The sequence below is a fragment of the Mauremys mutica genome, chromosome 4 (assembly GCF_020497125.1).
Source record: "Mauremys mutica isolate MM-2020 ecotype Southern chromosome 4, ASM2049712v1, whole genome shotgun sequence".
NCBI classification, from domain to species: Eukaryota; Metazoa; Chordata; order Testudines; family Geoemydidae; genus Mauremys; species Mauremys mutica.
This window is the reverse complement of record NC_059075.1, coordinates 159,634,443-159,659,847: the sequence shown is the minus strand read 5'-3', so window position 1 is coordinate 159,659,847 and position 25,405 is coordinate 159,634,443. Positions and strand designations below refer to the sequence as shown.

The 25,405-nt window shown below is 57.6% G+C and overlaps 2 protein-coding genes and 1 pseudogene across 2 annotated transcripts; 2 read left to right on the top strand and 1 right to left on the bottom strand.

Moving 5' to 3' along the window:
• Window positions 1-2,093: 2,093 nt before the first annotated feature.
• LOC123369196 lies at window positions 2,094-6,301 on the top strand (annotated as a pseudogene).
• Window positions 6,302-7,769: 1,468 nt separating this feature from the next.
• Window positions 7,770-12,676, top strand: LOC123369195 (serine protease 27-like). The gene is made up of 4 exons (XM_045014555.1): window positions 7,770-7,922; window positions 10,307-10,565; window positions 11,605-11,774; window positions 12,469-12,676. The coding sequence occupies exons 1-4, from the start codon at window positions 7,770-7,772 to the stop codon at window positions 12,631-12,633; spliced, it is 747 nt and encodes a 248-aa protein (XP_044870490.1). The 3' UTR covers window positions 12,634-12,676.
• A 3,988-nt stretch (window positions 12,677-16,664) lies between these two features.
• LOC123368849 (serine protease 27-like) lies at window positions 16,665-20,492 on the bottom strand. Its single transcript, XM_045014012.1, has 6 exons — window positions 20,188-20,492; window positions 19,434-19,460; window positions 19,121-19,280; window positions 18,666-18,934; window positions 17,366-17,544; window positions 16,665-17,052 (listed from the first exon to the last, which is right to left on the bottom strand). The coding sequence occupies exons 1-6, from the start codon at window positions 20,258-20,260 to the stop codon at window positions 16,840-16,842; spliced, it is 921 nt and encodes a 306-aa protein (XP_044869947.1). The 5' UTR covers window positions 20,261-20,492; the 3' UTR covers window positions 16,665-16,839.
• Between the last annotated feature and the right edge of the window lie 4,913 nt (window positions 20,493-25,405).

The window sequence follows — 25,405 nt, the reverse complement described above, 5'->3', positions numbered from 1 at the left end:
ATCTTTGGCACAAGGCGGGAATCCTTTGTCTCTCTCTAGGTTCCCACCGTTCCATCTAAATGGAAAAGCACCAGGTTTAAGATGGATTCCAGTACCAGGTGACATGGTCACATGTCCTGGGAGACCCCCCCAAGCCTTCATTCTTCCCTGCCTGACCCACAGGAAGGCTTTCAAATAAACAGAGCCATTTACAACCAATTGTCCTGGTTAATGGGAGCCATCAAGACTCCAAGCCATTATTAATGGCCCACACTTCGCAAAGTTACAATAGGACTTTAGAGTAATACTTCACATTTCTAGCTTTAGATACAAGAATGATACATTTGTACAAATGGGATGACCACACTCCGTAGATTATAAGCTTTGTGACGATACCTTACAAGAGACCTTTTGCATGAAGCATATTCCAGCTACATTATAGTCACACTCATTAGCATATTTCCATAAGCCATATGGAGTGCAACGTCACACCAGGCCCTGCACAGATCCCCCCTGACTGAGATCGGGGCCCCTCTCACACTGGGCCCTGCACAGACCCCCCTGACTGAGATCAGGTGCCCTGTTAAGCCAGGCCCAGCACAGACCCCCCTCACTGAGATTGGGGGCCTGTTGTGCCGGATGCTGCAGAGACTGACTGCGTTTGCGGCTAGGATGTGTCAGCGAGGGCTGTGCCGGGGGGTGACGTTTTGGGGGATGGGGCAAAGTGAAGCAGCCACAGCAGAGTAAAGGAAAAAAGCCGCTCTGAGCTCAGTGGTGTCGGCGTGTTTCTATAGCCCCCCCATGTACCATCCCCTCCCCACCTACTACCCCCTGCCACCAAACTGCTGCGGGGGCAGGAAATCTCTCTGGTGCCCCCGGCTGCTGGAGGCCAACGAGCGAGAGCAGCACGGGAGGCTGCTGCCTGCGACACCTGCCTGGGGAAAGGGCTGCACGGGAGCTCCCTGGAAGTGGTGGGTAGCGTCTGGGAGGGGGAGTGGGCGCATGTGTGGAAGAACTGGCTGGCTGGGGGGATCCTGACCCCAGAGCACTGGCCAGCCGTGGGCACCGAGCACTGGACAGAAAGCCCAGCCCGGCTACCTCCAGCAAAGGGACAGTCCCAGGCAGGGCCGGTTTTAGGCCAATTCAACCAATTCCCCTGAATCGGGCCCCGCGCCCAAGCCCCAGCACGGCGTACGGGCAAGAGCCGGTGCGCTGTACCGGGGTGGCCCGGCTTTCCCAGGGGGCAATTTAAAGGGCCTGGGGCTCCCAGCAGTGGCTGGAGCCCCAGGCCCTTTAAATTGCCACCAGAGCCCCACTGCTGGAGCCTTGGGGTAGGGCTGCGGGGCTCTGGGGGCTATTTAAAAAGTCCAGGGCTCTGCTGCTTCTACCGCCCCGGCCCTTTAAATAGCCGCCGAAGCCCCACCACTTCCCCAGGGCTCCCGCGGGTATTTAAAGGGCCAGGGTGGTAGAAGCAGGGGAGCTCTGGGCCCTTTAAATAGCCCCGGAGCCCTGTGGTAACGGGAGGCTCTGGGGGCTATTTAAAGGGCCGGGGCTCCAGCTGCCCCTACCGCTCTGGTCCTTTAAATAGCAGCCAGAGCCCCGCCACTTCCCCGGGGCTCCCTTGGCTATTTACAGGGCCGGGGTGGTGGAAGCACAGGCGCCCCGGGCCCTTTAAATAGCCCCCGAGCCCCGGGCTGCTGCTGCTACCCCGGTGGGGGAGGGAGGAGGAGGAGGCACTCACCGTACAGGGTGGGCTGTACCCCCTGTACCCAAACCCCTGCCCGCAGCCAGCCCCTGCTGCACCCCCTGCCCTGCCTGCACCAGCCCCGCACCCCCTTCCCTGTCTCCAGCCAACCCCTGCCGCACTCCCCTGCCTGAAGCCAGCCAGCCCACCCCACATCCCCGTCTCCAGCCAGCCCCACACCCCTTGCCCTGCCTGCAGCCAGACCCTACCTCCAGTCAGCCCCTGCCCTCCCTCCAGCCAGCCCCATGTCCACTGGTGCCTTGCAGTTCCCAGGGCAGTAACCCTGCTTCAATGAGGGGGGCAGGGAGCAGCTGGGACCCACACGTGTGCACACCCTAGGGTGACCAGACAGCAAGTGTGACAAATCGGGATGGGGGTGGGCGGTAATAAGATCCTATATAAGAAAAAGACCAAAAAATCGGGACTGTCCCTATAAAATCGGGACATCTGGTCACCCTAGCACACCCTCAGGGAGTGGCGGGGACCCACCCATGTGAAACGGAGCTCATTTCTAACTCAGGCCCATCTTTTAAAAAAAGAACTTTAGGTAGGATTAACATACATCCGTATTTTCCCGGACATGTCAGGCTTTTTGGTTCTTAAATCACCATCCGGGAAGAAATTTAAAAATTTAAAAATTCCTCCTGGGAAAATACGGACATATGGTAACCCTATTGGTACAAAAAATACATACCGTGGCATGTCCCTTAAATCAGAACTTTTTATAGGGAACTGGTTGCTAAGAAATGAAAGGCTTCTTTTTACATTTTTTTTTTTTTTTTTAGTTGTACCTGCCAGGGCCCCGCCGAAAATGTTCGAATTGGGCTCCGCACTTCCTAAAGCTGGCCCTGGTCCCAGGAAAACCAAGGCAAGGAGTTGCAGCCCTGATTTCTCCTCCCGACAGGTATGGCCCGGCAAGGACCAGATCTCGGTTAAGCTACGCAAGGGGTCGGGGAGAGATGAGGGTCTGTGAGCTTCTGCTTTCACTTTCCTGTACTTCAGAGATTTAAACAGGAAAACGCGGGGCTCCAAGCCAGAGAACCACAGGACCAGAGATAAGGGCTCAGAGGTGCCGTGGCTTCTTGGTGCACACGGCTGGTGGTCTGGCAGAAATCACACCCCACACCCATGGGGCGGCTGCAGCTGGGTTTATAACTCACTGCCTTGAAGCCAGGAGCTGTCTGCTCCGCTAGCTGGAGGCTGAGCTGGGCCGTCCCAACCCAGAGCTCCTGTGGGGCCGGATCATGGCGGGACTCTGCTCCCAGCTGGCCGTGCTGCTCCTGCTGCTGGTGCTGCTGCCGTCCCCAGTGCATGGTAAGAGGGACCAAGGGATCCAGAGCGATGCAGAGCCACAGGGAACAGACCAGAGGGGATGACCCTGCAGCCTGGGGTTGGGAATAGAGCTGAGGGGAGGAATCGACTGGATGAGACGATCCTGGCCCCTGCGGTTTGAATTGACAGGAAGGGACCATCCTGCCCCCCGAGGGTGGAATCGACTCAGGGGGACAATCCTGCCCCAGTCGACTGGCTCTGTCTCTTTCCCAGGTCCTGGGTACAAGGGTTTGTGGGGACGGGAGCAGAACAGGTTCTGTGCACTGAGGGGCAGAAATGATGTGCCAGTCCCCGGACCTGCTGTGAATGAAGGGACCCTGAGCCCACCTCTGAGACACCACCCCCCCACACACACAGGCCGGCATGACCCCTGCAGCCCCTCTGACTCACTCCAACAGGTGCCATGGCCCCAGCACCCTCTCAGCTTCAGCACCCAAACCCTCTCCCGCCCTTGGGCTTTGCTGGGTGGAGGGAGGACGTGTGGCCCTGAGAGAGCTGGGAGCAGCCCCCTTTCATCTCATGTCAGCGTTCACTCTGAAACCTACTGATGCATAGTAGCCACCAATGATTTGAGGCAGAGTATGTAGATTATGGAAGGAGCTATAGGACAGTGGGTGGGTGGGGGTTATTCCAGCTCTTTTCCCTGCCTTCCACCCTCCCCAATCGGACCCTAGTGATGCTCCTCCCCCAGTGGCCCTGACTCTGTAATGTCTCCCCAACATTTCCATCCCTCCGCAGGTGCTGAGAGTCAAGACCAGCCAGGTAAAGAGTCTGGACTCCTGGGTTCTATCAGCTGCTCTGGGAGGGGAGTGGGGGCTGGTGGGTTATGGGTGCGGATGTGGGAGGCAGACAGGACTCCTGGGTTCTCTCCCTGGCTCTGGGTGGGAGATGTGCACTTTGTCCCATGTTAACATGACTCCCTGGTTTGTGCAGTGTTCAGCCGTATCATAGGGGGGCAGGATGCACAGGAGGGTCAATGGCCCTGGCAAGTCAGTGTGCAAAAATATGATGACAAAAACCATGAATACCACCACATCTGTGGAGGATCCCTCATCTCGGCCCAGTGGGTGGTGTCAGCTGCTCACTGCTTCAATCGGTAAGTAACCCAGGCAGAAGCAGGGGGAGGGAGGGGCAGGTTCCTCTTATTTGGGTTGCAGCAACATCTGTTTGTGGCCTCTGCCCCCTCATTGACTCCCTGCTCTTGGTCAAGCCATCCCCACGGTGCTGTGCAGCTGTTCTGCTGCTGTGCCCGCCCCAGAGGTGGCTGCATCTCAGTATCACACTGTCTTCCCCTTTTCCTTTTCTCTCCCCCAGCTCTCTGCCCTATTCCCAGTACCAGTTAGTGCTGGGAGCGCACCAGCTCCTCAACCCCTCCCCCAATCAGGTCCTGGCCGAGGTGCAGAAGATCATCCCCCACCCCAGGTACAATAGGAGGAGCTTCGTTGCTGACATCGCCTTGGTGAGGCTGAAGGAGCCAGTGAAATCCACGTTCATCCGGCCCATCTTCCTGCCAGGTGCCTCCCGCCAGTTCCGCGTGGGGAAGAAGTGTTGGGTCACCGGCTGGGGACGGGTAGAAGTGAGCGGTAAGTCTCAGAGAGGCACTGGGAGAACATAATCATTAGGGAGTTGGGGAGAGAAGTACCCTGCTCTGTCCCCTCCCTTTTCCTCAAGTCCCTGCCCCTGCTCCGCCCCCTCCCCAGCCCCATTCCACCCCTTCCCCGAAGCCCCCTCCCCTGAGCGACGCGGCCTTGGGGGGGTTAGCACGGGGCCTGGTGCCAGCAGCAGGAGTGGAATCATCCCCGCATTGACCTGCTCTGCTCCGCTGGCTCCCAGCCGTGCCGCTCCACTTCCCACCACTGCCGGTGGGGCAGGGAGACAGGCCTGACCCCTGCTGCCAGCGCCAGGCCCCCACTAATCCCTCAGACTGTCCTGTGCCCCACAGGGCCCCCAAAGCACGGGGCCCGGGGCAGACGCCACACACCTTCCTATGAGAAGGGCTCTGGTGGTCATGGACACTGTGACCATCTCGGCTGACCTCCTGGAGAGCACAAGCCAGAGAACGTCCCTGAAGGAATTGCTGCTTTAAGGAGACCAGATCTCTGAGCTGGCCGCCCCATCTGGATTTACAAATGGAGAATCCACCACTGCCCTTGGTAAATTGCTCCAACCGTTAATCGCCCTCACTGTTAAAAACTGACACCTCATTTCCAGGCTGAGTGTGTCTGGCTTCAACTTCCAGCCGCTGGATCATGTTCAATCTTCCCCTGCTCGACTGCAGAGCCCGTTATTAAACACGTCTTCGCATTGTAGATACGAATAGACTGGGCTCAATTCACCCCTTAGCCTTCTCTCTGTGAAGTTAAATCAACTGAGCTCCTGAGTTAGAGGCCTGGGGTCCCGGATGATCAGGGCCGTGTGTGGGGGGGGTGGTGGGGCGCAGCGCTGCTCCCTGCTGCGCCAGAGGCTGGCAGAATAACTCTGCCGCACCTCTGCTTCTCCCCATCCAGAGCGTCTCCAACCACCCAAGACCCTGCAGGAGCTGGAGGTTCCCATCCTCAGCACAGCGACCTGCAACAAGCGTTACAGCACACTGAGACGAAACCCATTTCTGGGTCCACAGGCAGTCAAAACCAGCATGATCTGCGCTGGGTACATGGACAGCAACAAGGGATTCTGCCATGTGAGAGCCTTTCCTCCCAGTGATTGTGGGTATTACACCTCCGGTGCCCAGACCCTGACCGAGATCAGAGCCGCCTTGTGCCAGGCGCCGCCCAGACCCTGATTGAGACCAGGGCCCCCATGTTCACGGTGACAGCGACGGGAATTGGGGCCCTGACCCCCGTTTCTCTCTTTCTCTCTCTAGGGCGACTCCGGGGGGCCTCTGGCCTGTGAGCAGGGCGGCACCTGGTACCTGGCCGGAGTCGTGAGCTGGTTTCTGACCAGAAAAGTGAGTGGAATCGTCTGTTCTCATCCCAAGTTCCCCGGAGTCTTCACCCGGGTGACGGCCTACGACAGCTGGATCCAGGAGCATGTGAAGGGGGTGGGCCCTCTGCCAGCGCTTCTCCAGCTGCACTGACACTCGCCGCCCTCCTCCTCGCAGCCCTGTGAGCCACGCGCGGACCTGCCCCTGGCACTGCCAGGCCGACCCCCCTCAGGATGTCTATAGACCCCCGCCCCTTGACACCGGGTGTGGGCCCCGCGCTGCTGGGGTCTGCGGGACGCGGCTGGGAGAGGCTGGTGGATGGAAGCACGGGGGGCGGGGGAGGGCTATGGGGAGGTGAGGGCGGGGGGGGCTTACGTCCTGCTTTTCCTACAGCTCTGCAGCGCCCCCTGGGGGTGACTGGGAAGCCAACAGGGACAGGCCCCGCAGCCGCTTCTATCCCCTGACTTGTGCTCTGAAAATCATCAATAAATCGGCTTTGCAAGCAAACTGCCCTGCAGCAGCTGGTCCCACCTCCCGCTGGGACAGTCCTGCCATGGCAACAGCCTCCCATGGGCTCCACGGTTTAGCTGAGCGTAGGGGCCTCCCATCGCGCTGGGCGCTGCACAGACACCCCCGACCGAGATCAGGGCCCCCGTCATACTGGGTGCTCCACACACCCACCCAACCGAGATCAGGGCCCCCATCGCCCCAGGCGCTGCATATACCTCCCCCAGATGAGAATGGGGCTCCCAGCACACTGGATACCGTGCAGACCCTCCCTACCGACTGGGAACCCCATCATGCCGGGTGCTGCACATACCTTGAGTCAGATCAGGGCCCCATCGTGCCAGGCGCTGCCCAGAGACACGTTATGAGACAGTCCCAGCCCTCACAATCACAGACAAAAGATCCCAGCTGGAGACAGACAGACAGACGGGGAAGCACCAGGGAGCAACGGGACGATGCTGGTCACCGTGACGGGGTCTGTTCTCTGCCCAGTCACTCACCCACCGCCCCGGTAGAGCTTCCCTGCTGGACACTCACCGAGCTACGGTGTGAGGGTCTCAGTGCACCAGGCCCCATGTGCTTTAATCCTCCAGTGGCTGAACAGAGCCCAGGCACAGCCCCTGGCTGGGTCCCCAGGTGCCCCCTGTGCAAAATTGTGGGATTTGGGCATTTTTTAATTTTTTTTTTATTGATTTAAATGTTCAGAGTTGTGGGAAATTATGGAGGTGGGGGTCAGACACTGTGGGGATCAGACAATAATTAGATAATGACAGTGGATGCTAAAAGCTAAAGCTTTAGAACCGTTCAAATACCAATTGTCAACATCCCTCATCAAAAAAGTACAAAGTCAATCGCCTTAAAGCAAAGTCTTTTCTCACTGTGTCTGGTGGCACATTTCGATTCTTACTGATGGAAATATTAAGGCAGCAGTCTCTGTGTGTGTGCAGTGACATCAAGGTGGGGGAGCCAATATCCTTTCTCAGACCATCTTCCATTGGTGGAAGAGACAAGCTCAGGACCTCCCCAAAGCTCTGGTTCGGGTCTGGGCTGAAGAAGACCAGAAGAAGATTTGAAGAAGAGAAGCTCCGTGTAGCTGGAAAGCTTGTCTCTCTCACCAACAGAAGCTGGTCCAACAAACGGTATTTCCTCCCCCACCTCATCTCTTATATTCTGGGACCAACTCGGCTTCGACACTATGAACAGCTACGGTGAAACCGACATTTACCGACACAACTCCAGCCCTTCCCAGGCTGGTAGCGCAGGAGCTCAGGCGAGGTGATCACCATGGTCCCGTCTGGCTTGAGAAGCGACGTGTCTGTGTCTGGACTCTCGGACATGACCCGGGTGGCATCGCAGAGATCACAGGACGGGGACTGCAGCGAAGAGCAGGCCTGGCTCCTCGCCCCGATTTCTCCTCCAAAGGGAAACAGCTCGGACGTCAGATAAACCACCCGGGGCCAAACTGGGGAAACGGGTGTAAACACTCTGCTGCCGATTCGACTGCAAATCTCTGGTCCTGGCGGGGGAGGGGAGGGGAGACAAGGGCCCCGGCTCAGACGTGCCGGGGGCTTCCCAGCACAGAGCCACAGGGTCGGGGGCCCCCCAGGGTCGGCTAGTCCCAGCCCCGGTGGAGATGCAGGATTTGTCGTGTCTGCACCACCCAGGACAGATGGTTTCGCAGCCGCTTTCTGAAACCGCCCAGTGAAGGAGCTTCCAGCCCCTCCCAAGGCTTCCTGGGAGTGGGGCCTCCACTGTCCTGCTGCTCTTACCCAGCCGGGGGCCGGCCCAGATCGGCCCCAGCTCCGAGCTGCCTGGCCCCAGGGCTCGCGTGGGGCTGGCCCGGGGGGGGGGGGGCTGGGCTCCCAGCTGGCCTGGCTGCTGGTGCTGGTGCGTGTTCCCAGCTAAGAGGGGCCAGAGCAGCCTCCCACCGAGAGAGAGTCACAGACATCCGGGGGGGGCAGCCTGGAGGGGAAAAATCTGTCCAGGGGGGGGGAAATCGACTGGAGGGGGAGATCCTGCCCCCCCCCGGGGATGGTAGTTCCCCCCTCCCCCCCGTGACCGGCCCCACAGCTCGCTCTGTCTGCCCGGAATTTTCTCCGGCAGAACCGAAAGTAAAACCTCCGCTGGTTTCTGTTTCCTCCTGCCCCGCAGCCGGGCGCTGATCCCGCAGGAGATCGGCTCCCAGGGGCGGGAGGGGTGTAGCCAGAGGGGAGGCTGTTAATAGCCACTGCTGGTGGGGGCTGGGAGCCAGGACTCCTGGGTTCTCTCCCAGCTCTGGGAGGGGAGTGGGGTCTGGTGGGTTAGAGCAGGGGGGCTGGGATCCAGGATTCCTGGGTTCTCTCCCCAGCTCTGGGAGGGGAGTGGGGGCTGGTGGGTTAGAGCAGGGGGGCTGGGATCCAGGATTCCTGGGTTCTCTCCCCAGCTCTGGGAGGGGAGTGGGGGCTGGTGGGTTAGAGCAGGGGGGCTGGGAGCCAGGACTACCACCTGTTCAGCACATTGAATTTAGCAGCTGTTATTTCCTGGCTCAGGTTCCCAGGAAATCAGTCCCCATTATTCTCTATAGATGCAGGGAGGGGCACACAGGTGCCCATAAAAACCTGCCCTGGCACTTGCATTCCCCAGTCGGGCTTTGGTCGGAGCAGTGGAGGCAGCTGCATGCAGCCAAGACAGGCCTGGGGAAGGCTGAACCATGGGGTGTCTCCGCTCCCCACTGGCTCTAGCATTGCTGGCGATGACACTGCTGCAGGGTGAGTGTGGGGTGGGGATGTAGGGACCAGCCCCTCCCTCCCAGGGGGAGGGGAGTGAGATACAGGTTGTGGGGGAGGGAATTGGCTAGTGACTATCAGGGAGATCCAAGCCCTTGGCTCTTCATAGCCCCCCCCGAGCCTGGATTGGTACATTCAGTCCTGAGCTGCCCCACTCAGATCAATGGGGCATGTTGATTCTTGAACCGGCTGGTGGTAAATCAGAAACAGGGCTGAGACTTGTGGCTGGTGCTGAGGACGGCAGGGCTGCTCTGGGGCAATGGGCGGAGCTTGGGAATTATGGGTGGAGCTACTGGCACTCAGTCCCCTCCACACACCTTCTCAGGTCCCAGCAATGCCTGTGAATAACCCTCACCCCCAACACACACACTGGGTGCTCAGGGGAGCTGGAATCAGCCAGGTAAGACACCCACTACAGAACTCCAGCCTCACCTGCCCTGGGCATGTGCCCTGAGAATAAGGGTGGGAGCCTGGACTCCTGGGTTCAATCCCCAGCTCTGGCAGGGGGTGGGGGTGAGGCTGAAAGCCAGGAGTATGGCTTCTTTGCTCATCCCATGCCAATGCTGTTCCCCTCTCGGGTGCAGCCACAGCGGTCTGTCAGGTTGAATTGGTGGGGATGCCCCAAGGGGCCGGTGGCCGTGGCAGGTCAGCATCCAGTATAATAGACACCACTTTTGCGGCGGGTCCCTCATCTCAGCCCAGTGGGTTGTGTCAGCAGCTCATTGCTTCCAATTGTGAGTAACTGGGATGGGTAGGGATTGGTGCTGCACAGTCAGGCATCCTGCCTCGATCTATGCCAGGGAAACCATCCCTGGATGGCATCGCTGTGTGGCTGTTATCCAGCTGCCCCACCCCAGAGGTGGCTGCATCTCAGAATTGGATGGGCCATCCCCGTGCAGCGTCCTGGGTGGTTTTCCCCCAGCTGCCCTGCCCCAGAGGTGGCTGCCTCTCACCGTCAGGTGTTGCCTGGACCCTACTGCATTTTTGCCCATGTTTGCAATCCAGTTTCCCCCACTGATCGTTGCTGTCCCTCTGCTCCCCAGCTCTTTCCCCCAGTCTGCCTATCGTGTGACCCTCGGGGAGCACCAGCTGTCCAACCCCTCCCCGAGTTGGGTCTCATCCCCTGTGCGCCAGATCCTCGTCCACCCCGATTACAACAGGGGGACCCGTTCCGCCGATATTGCCCTAGTGAAGCTCACGGAGCCAGTGCGATACACCGACGAAATCCTCCCCATCTGCTTGCCAGGCCCCTCCCACTCCTTCCCTGGCAACCACACGTGCTGGGTCACCGGCTGGGGGACAACAGCTTCTGCGGGTAAGACCATCCCCCGCGGGAGATGCACTATCACTCTGTGACTCAAACCCCGAGCTCCTGGAGCCCCGTGATTCCTGCTGCATCTTGAAATAATCCTCACCCAGCTCTCTGCTGCCCCCTGCCGGCAGGAGGACCAGGAAGTAGGTTGGGGAGGTATATGGGGAAAGGGAATTGCCAGGCATGGGCATGGGTTGCAGCCAAGGATCTATTAACTTCTCTGAGGGCTCAGGGATATTAGATTTTGTGGGGCTCCCTAGGCTCAGGATGCAGCCAAAAATGTGGGGTAAAAGTGTGGGAGAAGGCAGGGGGTTGGGTGCAGGAGGGGGTGAGACCTTCAGCTTAGGGTGCATTTGGGGGGCAGGAGAGGGGGTCCAGGCTGGGCTCAAGGGGTTTGGCGTGCAGGAGCGGACTCAGGGCAGGAGGTTGGGATGTGGGGTCTGGTTGGGAGTCGGGGTGCTGGAGTGGGGTGGGAGTTGGAGTGAGGGTTCTGGGAGGGAGTTATGGTGCAGGAGGGGGATCAGGGCTGGGGCAGGGGATCGGGATGTGGGCCGCGTCCCTGGGGCAGCTCCTGTTTGGTGGCAGAGCTGGGCTGAGGCAGGCACCTGGTCTGTCTTGGCCCCATGCTGCTCCTTCCTGACTGAGCCTGAGGCTGCCGGCATGGCACGGACATCCCTGGCTGTGGCTCTGTGCACCGCCCCCCCGATGCCCGATCAATGGGAGCTGCGGGGGCAGAGCCTGCAGGCGAGGGCAGCATGCAGACGGAGCTCCCCAGCGCTCACAGCTCCAGCCCGGCGGGGCTGAGAGGGGGGAACAGGAGTGTGCAGAGCTGCCCCCACACTAGGTGGGGCTGGAACTCAGGGGCTTTAGTGGTGCAGCCCACGGCCCCAGGCTAAGGGGACCCCCGAAAAGATCTGCACTTTTGGCAGCCCGGAGATCTTTTTGCAGGGGCCCCCTTTAGCCTGGGCGTCTGTGTAGGGGTTCGCTCCTGCATTAATTCAGCCCCAGTTGTGGGTGTCCCAGCTCCTTCCCCACCCCCCAGTCTCTCTCCCACCCCCCAAGACGCTGCAGGAGGTTCCGGTCCAGCTGATGGACACTGCAGCCTGCAACGCCCTCTACAACATCGACCTGGCCCCGAACATCGGCAGGGACCCCATTAAACCCAACATGATCTGTGCCAGCTATGCAGAAGGGAAGAGGGACTCCTGCCAGGTGAGAGAGGGCTCTGGGCCAGCTGGATGCAGGTGAGCCCCAGTGCGTCTCCCCGTCACCATCTAGGGCCTATCGAAGGTAAAACGGCTGCTGCATTTGCAAAGCTCCAGACATGGTTCCTCCCAGCTGGCAGGTGCATCTCTGACTTTTAGAGCCAGGTGGAGTCACAGCCCTGTGCCTAAGCCCCAGCTCCTGGAGTCCTGGGATTAGGGCAGAGCCCCAGCTTTTATATTTTATTGAAGTAATAGTTGAACCTTTGTGTTTGCATAGAAAAGAGGAAGAATGTGGCTAGACAGTAACTGAGGCCTGCCTGAGTCTGCAGAGAGCCTGAGCCAGTCACTGTGGGATGGGAAAATACCCCATGCCTGAATATTCAAGGTGTCAACTCCCAGCCCCACTGCTCTGGGGAGCTCTGCCAGTGGTCTCTGTGTAGGGCAGGAGAGGAAGAACACAGCCACCCCAGCACCTGTGAATGTCCTGGGGGACTCTCACTTCCGCTACCAAAGCCTCCTTCAGGGAAAGTGAGCTGGAAAAGCACAGCAAACTCCTTTCACTTCTCATGTTGGTGTGGACAAAACTTGTGGGTGGGGCCATGGGATGGCCCATATGCCTACAGTCCCAAGGGGCTGGATGCCTGGGGATAGGGTCATCAGGGGGGAGACCCTCATTAATCCCAATTTCTCTACTCCTCCAGGGTGACTCTGGGGGGCCACTGACCTGTGACCACAATGGGACCTGGTTCCTGATGGGGGTTGTGAGTTGGGGGGACGGCTGTGGCCAGCCCAATCGTCCCGGTGTCTATGTCTGGACAGTGGCCTACGGTGAATGGATATGGGGGCACATGGTCTCCAGGGGATGAGCCACCAGTACAGAAAACAGCCTCTCTGCAATAAATGATGCCAGATCCTCCTTCAGCACCTACAGGCTTCTCTTCACCACTCTCATGATGGCACTGTGACGTCCCCCGCATCTCTCCCTCCTCCGTTCACCCAGCAGTGAAACCATCCACTGTCTGTGGACAGTGTGAGATGGAGATGGGAAAGGATCTGAGATCTATCAGCAATGCCCACATGCCAGAGTCTGCAGGGAGCCTGACCCTGTTGCAATGAGAAGGGAGAGCTGCCCTGAGTGTGACTGAGAGCAACACTGCCTGAGTCTGCAGAGAGCCTGAGCTGGTTGCTTGGAGAGGGGTGAACAGTGGATCCCTCAAATCTAACCAACTTGTTGAAACACTTTGGAGTCAAAGCTTCGCCCATGATCTCTGTGTAACCCACCTGGGAGCCCAGACCTGGTGAAGGATTCATTCCCTGGGACCCCGGCTACTGTCACAGACTCGGGATTTCTTAGGGGCTGGGTTGTGAAGGTGGCCACAGCGACCAGCCAACGTTCTCCACTAGAGTCTGTCTGAGGCAAAGTCCAAACCACGTCAGCAGCAACCTGCCCCATTGGTGCCCCCGCAAGTTACCGCCACGTCGGGCGCTGCCTGTCTTAGGGGAGCCCTTTCTTGCAAGGAAAATCACATTCCATGCGCCCGAGTTCTACACCCACCCAGCAGAAATTCACCCGGCGCTTGGCTATGGTTTTACACCCCTGAACTCTCCAGCCATTTTAAGACCGTGGCATGTCCCTTCTCAGAGTATCTGGTAGAAGCAGCTGATCCCGGGACTCATCCCTCACCCGCTGACGCTTCACTCCCACCACTAGATGGCAGCAGGGAGCCCCTCCCCCAGCGCGCTGCAGGGTAAGGCCGGATCGGATGCGAGAGTTCGGCTGCCACTTTGTTCAGCTGAACAATGGCAATTCTCTGAGCTGTCTCTGTCTGGGGGGAAAAATCCCACAAATTGCAAAAGGTTTCAATGATCAATTTTACCTCCATTTTATGACAGAAAGCACACCAGGAACTCTACCCCCCCCACCACCACCACTTCCCTGCAAGAGCTGGGGAGAGAACCCAGGAGTCCTGGCTCCTAGCCCCGCCTGCTCTAACCACCAGCCCCTACTCCCCTCCCAGAGCTGGGAGAGAACCCAGGAGTCCTGGCCCCTCTTCCCCTCCCAGAGCCGGGAGAGAACCCAGGAGTCCTGGCTCCCAGCCCCGCCTGCTCTAACCACCAGCCCCTACTCCCCTCCCAGAGCTGGGGAGAGAACCCAGGAGTCCTGGCTCCCAGCCCCCACCAGCAGTGGCTATTAACAGCCTCCTCTCTGGCTACACCCCTCCCGCCCCAGGAGCCAATCTCCTGCGGGGTCAGCGCCCGGCTGCGGGGCAGGAGGAAACAGAAACCAGGGGAAGTTTTACTTTCGGTTCTGCCGGAGAAAATTCCGGGCAGACAGAGCGAGCTGTGGGGCAGGTCACAGAGGGGGGGAGGGGGGCACTACCATCCCGGGGGGGGGCAGGATCTCCCCCTCCAATCGATTTCCCCCCCGGACAGATTTGCCCCTCCAGGCTGCCCCCCCCCCAGATGTCTGTGACTCTCTCTCGGTGGGAGGCTGCTCTGGCCCCCCCTTAGCTGGGAACACGCACCAGCACCAGCAGCCAGGCCAGCTGGGAGCCCAGCCCCCCCCCCCCCCCCCCCCCCCCCGCTCCCCGCCCCGGGCCAGCCCCACGTGAGCCCTGGGGCCGGGCAGCTCGGAGCTGGGGCCGATCTGGGCCGGCCCCCGGCTGGGTAAGAACAGCAGGACAGTGGAGGCCCCACTCCCAGGAGGCCTTGGGAGGGGCTGGAAGCTCCTTCACTGGGCGGTTTCAGAAAGCGGCTGCGAAACCATCTGTCCTGGGTGGTTTAGACACAACAAATCCTGCATCTCGGCCGGGGCTGGGACTAGCCGACCCTGGGGGTCCCCCGACTCTGTGGCTCTCTGCTGAGAAGCCCCCGGCACGTCTGAGCCGGGGCCTTTGTCTCTCCTCCCCTCCCCCGCCAGGACCAGAGATTTGCAGTCGAATCCACAGCAGAGTATTTACACCCGGTTCCCCAGTTTGGCCCCCGGGCGGTTTCCCTGACTTCCGAGCTGTTTCCCTTCGGAGGAGAAATCGGGGCGAGGAGCCAGGCCTGCTCTTCGCTGCAGTCCCCGTCCTGTGATCTCTGGGATGCCGCCCGGGTCACGTCTGAAAGTCCAGACACAGACACGTCGATTCTCAAGCCAGACGGGACCATGGTGATCACCGCGCCTGAGCTCCTGCGCTACCAGCCTGGGAAGGGCTGGAGTTGTGTCGGTAAATGTCGGTTTCACCGTAGCTGTTCGCACTGTCGAAGCCGAGTTGGTCCCAGGATATAAGAGATGAGGTGGGGGAGGGAATATCGTTTGTTGGACCAGCTTCTGTTGGTGAGCGAGACAAGCTTTCCAGCAACACGGAGCTTCTGTTCTTCAAATCTTCTTCTGGTTTTCTTCAGCCCAGACCCGAACCAGAGCTTTGGGGAGGTCCTGAGCTTGTCTCTTCCACCAATGGAAGATGGTCTGATAAAAGATATTCCCTCCCCCACTTTGATGTCACTGCACACACACAGAGACTGCTGCCTAAATATTTCCATCGGTAAGAATCGAAATGTGCAGACAGGCGCAGTGAGAAAAAGGCTTTTTGAGAACCTGTTAGATTTTGCTTTATGGCGATTGACTTTGTACTTTTTTGATGAGGGATATTGACAGGTTGTATTTAAACGGTTCTAAAGCTTTAGCTTTTAGCATCCACTGTCATTATATAGGTTTCAGAGTAGCAGCCGTGTTAGTCTGTAGCCGCAAAAAGCACAGGAGGACTTGTGGCACCTTAGAGACTAACACATTTATTTCAGCATAAGCTTTCGTGGGCTACAGCCCACGTCATCAGATGCCTGCAGTAGCCCACTAAAGCTTATGCTCAAATAAATGTGTTAGTCTCTAAAGTGCCACAAGGACTCCTGTGCTTTTTCTCATTATCTAATTATTGTCTGATCCCCACATTGTCTGACCCCCACCTCCATAATTTCCCACAACTCTGAACATTTAAATAAATTTTAAAAATGTTTAAAAATGCCCAAATCCCACAATTTTGCACAGGGGGCACCTGGGGACCCAGCGAGGGGCCGTGCCTGGGCTCTGTTCAGCCACAGGGGGATTAAAGCACATGGGACCTGATGCACTGAGACCCTCACACCGTAGCCTGGTGAGTGTCCAGCAGGGAAGCTCTACCGGGGCGGTGGGTGAGTGACTGGGCAAAGAACAGAGCCCGTCACGGTGACCAGCACTGTCCCGTTGCTCCCTGGTGCTTCCCCGTCTGTCTGTCTGTCTCCAGCTGGGATCTTTTGTCTGTGATTGGGAGGCCTGGGACTGTCTCATAACGTGTGCCTGGGCAGTGCCTGGCAAGATGGGGCCCTGATCTGACTCAAGGTATGTGCAGCGCCTGGCACAATGGGGCACCGATCTCGGTCAAGGAGACCCATGCAGCGCCCGGCGTGATGGGGTTCCCAGTCGGTAGGGCGGGTCTGCACAGTATCCAGTGTGCTGGGAGCCCCATTCTCGTTTGGCGGGTGTATATGCAGCGCCTGGGGCGATGGGGGCCCTGATCTCGGTTGGGTGGGTGTGTGGAGCACCCAGTATGATGGGGGCCCTGATCTCGGTCGGGGGTGTCTGTGCAGCGCCCAGCGCGATGGGAGGCCCCTACACTCAGCTAAACCATGGAGCCCGTGGGAGGCTGTTGCCGTGGCAGGACTGTCCCAGCGGGGGGCGGCGCCAGCTGCTGCGGGGCAGTTGCTTGCAAAGCCGATTTATTGATAATTTTCAGAGCACAAGTCAGGGGATAAAAGCAGCTGCGGGGCCCGTCCCTGTCGGCTTCCCAGTCACCCCCAGGGGGCGCTGCAGCGCTGCAGGAAAAGCAGGATATAACCCCCCCCACCCTCACCTCCCCATAGCGCCCCCCCGCCCCCCCGTGCTTCCATCCACCAGCCTCTCCCAGCCGCATCCCGCAGACCCCAGCAGCGCGGGGCCCACACCCGGTGTCAAGGGGGGGGGTCTACAGACATCCTGAGGGGGGTCGGCCTGGCAGTGCCAGGGGCAGGTCCGCGCGTGGCTCACGGGGCTGCAAGGAGGAGGGCGGCGAGTGTCAGTGCAGCTGGAGAAGCGCTGGCAGGGGGCCCACACCCTTCACATGCTCCTGGATCCAGCTGTCGTAGGCCGTCACCCGGGTGAAGACCCCGGGGAACTTGGGATGAGAACAGACGATTCCACTCACTTTTCTGGTCAGATACCAGCTCACGACTCCGGCCAGGTACCAGGTGCCGCCCTGCTGACAGGCCAGAGGCCCCCCGGAGTCGCCCTAGAGAGAGAGAGAAACGGGGGTCAGGGCCCCAATTCCCGTCGCTGTCACCGTGAGAGCGAAGGCCGGATGAGGGGCACAGAACATACCCGGTCTGAGCAACAGGAGCAACGACCTCAGTCAGAGGGGTCTGGGCATCAGCTGGTACTATGGGGCCCTGATCTCAACCGGGATCTGGGTGGCACCTGGCACACTGGGGCCCTGGTCTCGGTCGGGGTCTGTGCAGCACCTGGCACACTCAGGCCGTGGTCTCAGCTGGGGTCTGGGCAGCGGAGGTGCAATACCCACAATCACTGGGAGGAAAGGCTCTCACTTTGCAGAATCCCTTGGGGCTGCCCATGTCCATGTACCCGGCGCAGATCATGCTGGTTTTGATTCTCTCTGGACCCAGAGGTGAGCGTGGATTCAGTGTGTTGTAACGCTTGTTGCAGTCTGCTGTGCTGATGATGGGAACCGCCAGCTGCTGCAGGGTCTGGGGTCGTGGGAGAGGCTCTGAAGGGGGAGAACGGGGGTGCGGCAGGGTTATTCCACCAGAGTCTGGTGCTTCCTGAACCCAGCGCGCCGGGGTCCAGATGTGGCGTTTGTGCCCGTGAGCAGGTTCCCCCGGGCCTGAGCCATTCTGGAGAGGAGTCTGGCTGCCAAGGCACATTTCTGCACATGTGATTATCTCCTACTATGGCCAAGTGCAGGCGTGCCCCTGTGTGTGTCAGTGCTGCCCCACAAGGAATACACACACACACACACACAAAATCCCCTCCAGCAGGGGGCAGTGCTGCCCCCCCCATGGCCCTGATCATCCGGGACCCCAGGCCTCTAACTCAGGAGCGCAATCGATTTAACTTCACAGAGAGAAGGTTAAGGGGTGAATTGAGCCCAGTCTATTCGTATCTACAATGCGAAGATGTGTTTAATAAGGGGCTCTTCAGTCGAGCAGGGGAAGGTGGAACATGATCCAGTGGCTGGAAGTTGAAGCCAGACACACTCAGCCTGGAAATGAGGTGTCAGTGTTTAACAGTGAGGGCGATTAACAGTTGGAGCAATTTACCAAGGGCAGTGGTGGATTCTCCATTTGTAAATCCAGATGGGGCGGCCAGCTCAGAGATCTGGCCTCCTTAAAGCAGCAATTCCTTCAGGGACCTTCTCTGGCTTGTGCTCTCCAGGAGGTCAGCCGAGATGGTCACAGCGTCCATGACCACCAGAGCCCTTCTCATAGGAAGGTTTGTAGCGTCTGCCCCGGGCCCCGTGCTTTGGGGGCCCTGTGGGGCATAGGGCAGTCTGAGGGATTAGTGGGGGCCTGGCGCTGGCAGCAGGGGTCAGGCCTGTCTCCCCGCACTCACCGGCAGTGGTGGAAGTGGAGCGACACGGCTGGGAGCCAGCGGAGCGGCTCAAGCTGGAGCCAGGTCACTGCATTTCCCGCCAGTGTTCCCACTCCTGCACCAGGCCCCCTGCTACCCCCCCAGGCTGCGTCGCTCAGGGGAGGGGGCTTGGGGGAAGGGGTGGAACGGGGCTGGGGAGGGGGCGGAGCAGGGGCGGGGACAGAGCAGGGAACTTCTCTCCCCAACCCCATAACATTTATGTTCTCCCAGTGCCTCTCTGAGACCTTTGACACTTACTGGTCACTTCAACGTTTCCCCAGCCGGTGACCCAACACTTCTTCCCCACGGGGAACTGGCGGGTGGCCCCCGGCAGGGAGATGGGCCGGATGAACGTGGATTTCACTGGCTCCTTCAGCCTCACCAAGGCGACGTCAGCAACGAAGCTCGTCCTATTGTACCGGGGGTGGGGGATGATCTGCTGCACCTCGGCCAGGACTGGTTTTGGGGAGAGAGGGAGGAGCTGGTGCGCTCCCAGCACCACACGGTACTGGGAAGGGGACACGGGGCTGGGGGAGAGAAAAGGAAAAGGGGGAGACAGTGTGATACTGAGATGCAGCCACCTCTGCGGCGGGCACAGCAGCAGAACAGAGCAGGGGGGGCAATGAGGGGGCAGAGGCCACAAACAGATGTTGCTGCAAACCAAATAAGAGGAACCTGCCCCTCCCCAACCTGGTCCTGCCTGGGTTACTCACGGATGGAAGCAGTGAGCGGCTGAAACCACCCACTGGGCTGAGATGAGGGATCCTCCACAGACGTGGTCGTATTCATGGTTTTTGTCATATTTCTGCACACTGACCTGCCAGGGCCATCGACCCTTCTGGGCATCCTGCCCCCCTATGATATGGCTGAACACTGCACAAACCAGGGAGCCATGTTAACATGGGACAAAGTGCACATCTCCCACCCAGAGCCAGAACCCAGGAGTCCTTGGTCCCAACCCCAACCCCCTAGACCCCACTCCCCTCCCAGAGCAGGTGATACAACCCAGGAGTCCAGACTCCTTACCTGTCTGGTCTTGACTCTCCTCTGCACCTGCGGAGGGATGGAGATGTTGGAGAATCATTACAGAGTCAGGGCCACTGGGGGAGGATCATCACTAGGGTCCGATTGGGGAGGGTGGAAGGTGGGGAAAAGAGCTGGAATAAAAACCCCATCCAGTGTCCCATAGCTCCTCCCATAATCTACATACTCAATAGGTGGCTACTGTGCATCAGTAAGTTTCAGAGTGAACGTTGACATGAGATGAAAGGGGGCTGCTCCCAGCTCTCTCAGGGCCACACGTCCTCCCTCCACCCTGCAAAGCCCAAGGGCGGGAGAGGGTTTGGGTGCAGAAGCTGAGAGGGTGCTGGGGCCGTGGCACCTGTGGGAGTGAGTCAGAGGGGCTGGAGGGGTCATGCCAGCCGTGTTGGGGGTGGTGGGGGTGTCTCGGGGGTGGGCTGAGGGTCCCATCATTCACAGCAGGGCCGGGGACCGGCACATCATTTCTGCCCCTCAGTGCACAGAACCTGTTCTGCTCCCGTCCCCACAAACCCTTGAACCCAGGCCCTGGGAAAGGGACAGAGCCAGTCCACTGGGGCAGGATCTTCCCCCCGAGTCGATTCCACCCCCGGGGGGCAGGATCATCCCCTTCTGCCAATTCCACTCGCAGGGGGCAGGATTGTCTCATCCAGTCGATCCCCCCCCCCAAGGCTGCAGGGTCGTCCCCTCTGGTCCATTCCCCGTGGCTCTGCATCGCTCTGGATCCCTTGGTCCCTCTTACCATGCGCTGGGGACGGCAGCACCACCAGCAGCAGGAGCAGTGCAGCCAGCTGGGAGCAGAGCCCCCCCATCATCCTGCCCCACAGGAGCCCTGGGTTTGGACGGCCCAGCTCAGCCGCCAGCCAGCAGAGCAGGAAATCCCCAGCTTTGAGGCAGTGAGTTATAAACCCAGCTTGAGCCGCCCCGTGGGTGTGGGGTGTGATTTCTGCCAGACCACTTAACCGCCAGCCGTGTGCATCAAGAAGCCACGGCACCTCTGAGCCCTTATCTCTGGTCCCGTAGTTCTCTGGCTTGGAGCCCAGCGTTTTCCTGTTTAAATCTGTGATGTACAGGAAAGTAGAAGCAGCAAAGAATCCAGTGGCACCTTATAGACTAACAGACGTTTTGCAGTCTGTAGGGTGCCACAGGATTCTTTGCTGCTTCTACAGAACCAGACTAACACAGCTACCCCTCTGGTACAGGAAAGTGAAAACAGAAGCTCACGGACCCTCAGCTCCACCCACCCCTTGTGCAGCTTAGCCAAGATCTGGTCCTTGCTGGGCCATACCTGTCAGGAGGAGAAATCAGGGCTGTGACTCCCTGCCCAGGTTTTCCCAGGACTGTCCTTTTGCCTGAGGTAGCCGGGCCAGGCCGTGTGTCTGGTGCTCGGTGCCCACGGCTGGCCAGTGCTCTGGGGTCAGGAAACCCCCCGCTGTCCATTCTTCAGCACCACACCCCTGCTCCCCTCCACTTCCAGGGACCTGCCGTGCAGCCCTTTCCCCAGGCAGGTGTCACAGGCAGCAGCCTCCCATGCTGCTCTCACTCATTGGCCTCCAGCAGCCGGGGGCACCAGAGAGATTTCCTGCCCACGCAGCAGTTTGGTGGCAGGGGGTAGCAGGTGGGGAGGGGATGGTACATGGGTGGGGGGGGCTATAGGAACACGCCGCCACCACTGAGCTCAGAGCAACGTTTTTCCTTTACCCAGCCGTGGCTGCTTCACTTGTGCCCCCATCCCCCAAAACGTCACACCCTCTCCCCCCGCACAGCCCTGGCTGAGGTATCCCGGCTGCAAACGCAGTCAGTCTCTGCAGCATCCGGCACAACGAACCCTCCATCTCAGTGCGGGGGTCTGTGCAGAGCCCGGCGTGAGAGGGGCCCCAATCTCAGTCAGGGGGTCTGTGCAGGGCCTGGCGTGAGTGGGGCCCAGATCTCAGTGCGGGGGGTCTGTGCAGGGCCTGGTGTGACGTTGCACTCCATAAGTCTTATGGAAATATGCTAATGAGTGTGAATATAATGTAACTGGAATATGCTTCATGCAAAAGGTCTCCTTTAAGGTATCATTACAAAGCTTATAATCTACAGAGTGTGGTCCTCCCATTTCTACAAATGTATCATTCTTGTATCTAAAGCTAGAAATATGAAGTATTACTGTAAAGTCCTATTGTAACTTTGCGAAGTGTGGGCCATTAATACCGGTAATGGCTTGGAGTCTTGATGGCTCCCATTAACCGGGACAATTGGTTGTAAATGGCTCTGTTTACTTGAAAGCCTTCCTGTGAGTTAGGCAGGGAAGAATGAAGGCTTGGGGGTCTCACAGGACATGTGGCCATGTCACCTGGTACTGGCATCCATCTTAAACCTGGTGCTTTCCCATTTAGAAGGCGGGGTGGGGACCCAGAGAGAGAGAGGAAGGATTCCCGCTTTGTGCCAAAGATATAAAAAGGGGTGGAACAGAACAAAGGGAGCTGCCAGTCATGAGAAATCCCTTAGTTACCACCTGAGCTGGAACTAACAAGGACTGTACAAGGGAAAGGATTGGGCCCAGCCTAGGAAGGAGTCTAGTCTGTGAGAGAAGCTGATTGGAACATCTCTGAGGGTGAGATATTACCTGTAATCAGTTTCTTAATGTATTAGGCTCAGACTTGCGTGTTTTGTTTCATTTTGCTTGGTAACTTACTTTGTTCTGTCTGTTTTACTTGAAACCACTTGAATCCTACGTTTTATACTTTAGAAAATCACTTTTGTTTATTAATTAACCCCAGAGTAAGTGATTAATACCTGGGGGAGCAAACAGCTGTGCATGTCTCCCTATCAGTGTTAAAGAGGGCGGACAGTTTATGAGTTTACCCCGTATAAGCTTTATACAGAGTAAAACGGATTTATTTTGGGTTTGGATCCTATTGGGAGCTGGGTGTCTGGGTGCTGGATACAGGACTATTTGCTAAGCTGTTTTCAGTTAAGTCTGCAGCTTTGGGGTCATGGTTTAGACTCTGGGTCTGTGTTGCAGCAGGCGAGCATGTCTGGCTCAACAAGGCAGGGGTCTGGAGTCCCAGGCTGGCAGGGAAAATGGGCTCAGAGGCAGTCTCAGCACATCAGGTGATAGTCCCAAGGGGGTCTCTGTGACCGAACCCGGCACACATATCTTCTGAGGCATCATTTGAAAAGTCTTGATCTGTTGAACATTAATATCTTATTGAGTTGTGTGTGCTGCCACTGTATGTGAAGTTATGAGATTTTGCTATGTGTGTGTCACTGAAAAATGTTGTGAGGTTGGGAGACACCCACAACGAGCCTTTCAGGTACAAAAAAGGAGTAGCCATAAACAGCTAGACAGCGGGTCAATGGCTCATCAACACCCATCAAGGAAAGAATCCACTGTCCCAGGAACTGTAGACAATGGAGATTTCTCAGAGGGATCACGCATACAGTGGAGACTTCTCAGTGGGAACACGTATACAGTGGAGACTGCTTGACCAATGGGGACTGCCTGACCCCCACTTCACAGCAAGGATCTTTCCAGGAAGCTGTAAGAAACTATAAAAGCGGGGAACTGACACCTGGAAACACGTCTGGAGGACAAAGACTTTGAACTAGGGGAGGGTGGTCCCGGGCTGGGAAAGAGTCCCAGCCTACGTATTGAGGATCTGTGACCAGTTTGTACCATCTGTTAGGGGGAGACTCTGCTTCATTCAAATCCTGTTTAGTTTCTAGAACTTTGACTGCAAATTTATTTATTTTATGTTTCTTAAGTAACCAACTCTGATTTCTGTGCTTGTTACTTATAATCACTTAAAACTGATCTGTCTGTAGTTAAACCTGTTTTATATTTTACCTTAAAAAGTTAGTTTTGGTTGAAGTGCTGGGGAAATCTCAGCTCAGGCTCTGAACAGAGCGGGGCTCATGTGGCAGTGAGTTCCAAACATAAAAGATCCATTAAGAAATATATGAAGAACCCACCCCAGAGGTGGCTGCATTGCAGTGCTGGCTGCTGGGGGACTGTTACCAGCACTGGAAAGAATCAAGTATTTGATAAGGAGGGTTTTGTTTTCGATCTAAGAAACACCTCATTCCTGAGAAGAGGCGCCTGCCAGGTTATTTCTGTGTGGCGAGGAAGTGGTCACACCCAGTAGTTCCCGAGGGGGCTGTGTCTCTGCCAGGGCTCCGGCCAAACCCTCTGGCCCCAGGGCAGTCACAACGCAAGGCAGGGTCGTCTCCTGTCTATTCTCCCCTCCCCAGGGGCCAGGATCGTCCCCTCCAGCCCATTCCCCAGAGATGTGCACCTCTCCGACGGGAACAGAGCCGGTGGAGAGGGTGTTAAGGGCCAGGCAGGAGGCTGGAACTGAAGGTTCAGAGGGGGTTACATTACACAGACCCCAAAAGCATCCCGGGGAAACCCCACCCACAGCACAGCCAGGTCCTGGAAGAAGACACCGGACTCATACATTTGTTGTGACTGTAAAGTTCATTGCACTTCAGAGACTGTTGCTCTGAACCTCACCCAAGCCATTTCCTCACGGGGTGCAACCTGGGCTGTGGGACCACAGACCCCTCTGCCCCACTGACCTGGGGTGAGCCTCTCACGCTGTGATGCTGTGACAAGCCACAGGCCTCTGGCAGGTGCTGCACCCACACAGACACCCACAGGCAGGGATCCGCCCAGCTGAGATACATGGATGTTTCTCCCAGCCACTCATGAACCAACAGTCGAGAGGCCCCAGTCAATTTCCCCTCCGCCTTGCACCCCAGAGCTGTCCTGTCTGGCAGTGGCCAGAAGCCTGCTGGTATGAGTTCATTACCCAGTTCACCCCTCTCTCAGTTTGCAGAGGAGATGCACCAGCCTTTGTAAACTGAGCTGAAATTTCCCAAACACTTCAACCAAAACGTCCTTTTTAATGTAAAATATAAAACTGGTTTATTAACTACAGACAGATCGATTTTAAGTGATTATAAGCAGCAAGCGCAGACATCAGAGTTGGTTACTTAAGAAACAAAACTAAATTTGCAGTCAAAGTTCTACAAACTGGGGTAAGACGAGGCCCTGAAACATAAACCCTTATATCAGAGGCCTGGTATGAGGCCTGAGGCCTGAACTAAAGTAATGGTCAAGACTTTGCTAACGTAAAGCAAAGTGAAGCTGTGAGCCAGAGGCAGGCCCTGCTCACAGGAGCTGGCAAGGAAAGGGACAAAGAGACACACCTAAAAGGTGCTGGACACTAGAGATATAAACAATGCCAGGATGGTACCAGAGCTCTGATACTTTCACATTCCACACAGATAACAAGGAACAGGCCGACCCATCCTAAAGACAGAGGCAAAAGGGTAACATGATGGATAGAGTTGTGTTAATTGAACCAACATGTACAAGGAGGGATTATACCTCAATACATCAGGAGTGATGTGTAACTTGTTTGTACCTGTGTGAAAAATGGACCCCTGAGGAGTTGTCTTTGTCCAGCCTAGGGGGCAATGGAGAGTCCTGCCACTGACTGAGCCGGTCCATTGTCCGGGAGCACATCTATACTAGCAGAACTGTAGACATCTGATCCGGGGAGCTAGAGACTGTTTTTCGTTTGGCAATAAACCTGGCCGGGAGCCTTCGTACCTTATCGGAGTCTGTGGTCATTGGGCAGTTTGCTCAAGATCTGCTGTGTCAGCGGTCTGCAGAGCTGGGGCAACACACAGAGGGAACACACACATGCAGCCGACTGTTATCAAGATTGAATAGACCACTGGTCTGGTGAGTAAGCGAGCTGTCCAGTGTAGGAATCGTTATCTAACATGACAGAAAACCGCAAGCTAGGAAACCCCTTTAACTCCTCCCTGCAAAGCCCCACAGAGTTTAATAACTCATGGACCTGCTGGGTTGCTAGCAAAAGAGGGTCCATATGAATGTAAGCAGAGTCAGGCTGAGCTCTACCCTGAGACTGGCGGTGAATTGTGGCGAGTTGTGGAAAAGAACT

What these genes read in the sequence shown, in the direction of transcription:
- LOC123368849 (XM_045014012.1), bottom strand. Translation starts at nt 20,260, where the DNA reads ATGATGGGGGGGCTCTGCTCCCAGCTGGCTGCACTGCTCCTGCTGCTG. An exon ending in GGAGAGTCAAGACCAGACAG is followed by an intron (nt 19,281 to 19,433) that starts GTAAGGAGTCTG and finishes TGGTTTGTGCAG; the next exon opens with TGTTCAGCCATATCATAGGG. An exon ending in GCCCCAAGGGATTCTGCAAA is followed by an intron (nt 17,053 to 17,365) that starts GTGAGAGCCTTT and finishes CTCTCTCTCTAG; the next exon opens with GGCGACTCCGGGGGGCCTCT.
- LOC123369195 (XM_045014555.1), top strand. Translation starts at nt 7,770, where the DNA reads ATGGTCCCGTCTGGCTTGAGAAGCGACGTGTCTGTGTCTGGACTCTCG. An exon ending in CAAAGGGAAACAGCTCGGAC is followed by an intron (nt 7,923 to 10,306) that starts GTCAGATAAACC and finishes TCTTTCCCCCAG; the next exon opens with TCTGCCTATCGTGTGACCCT. An exon ending in GGGGACAACAGCTTCTGCGG is followed by an intron (nt 10,566 to 11,604) that starts GTAAGACCATCC and finishes CCCACCCCCCAG; the next exon opens with TCTCTCTCCCACCCCCCAAG.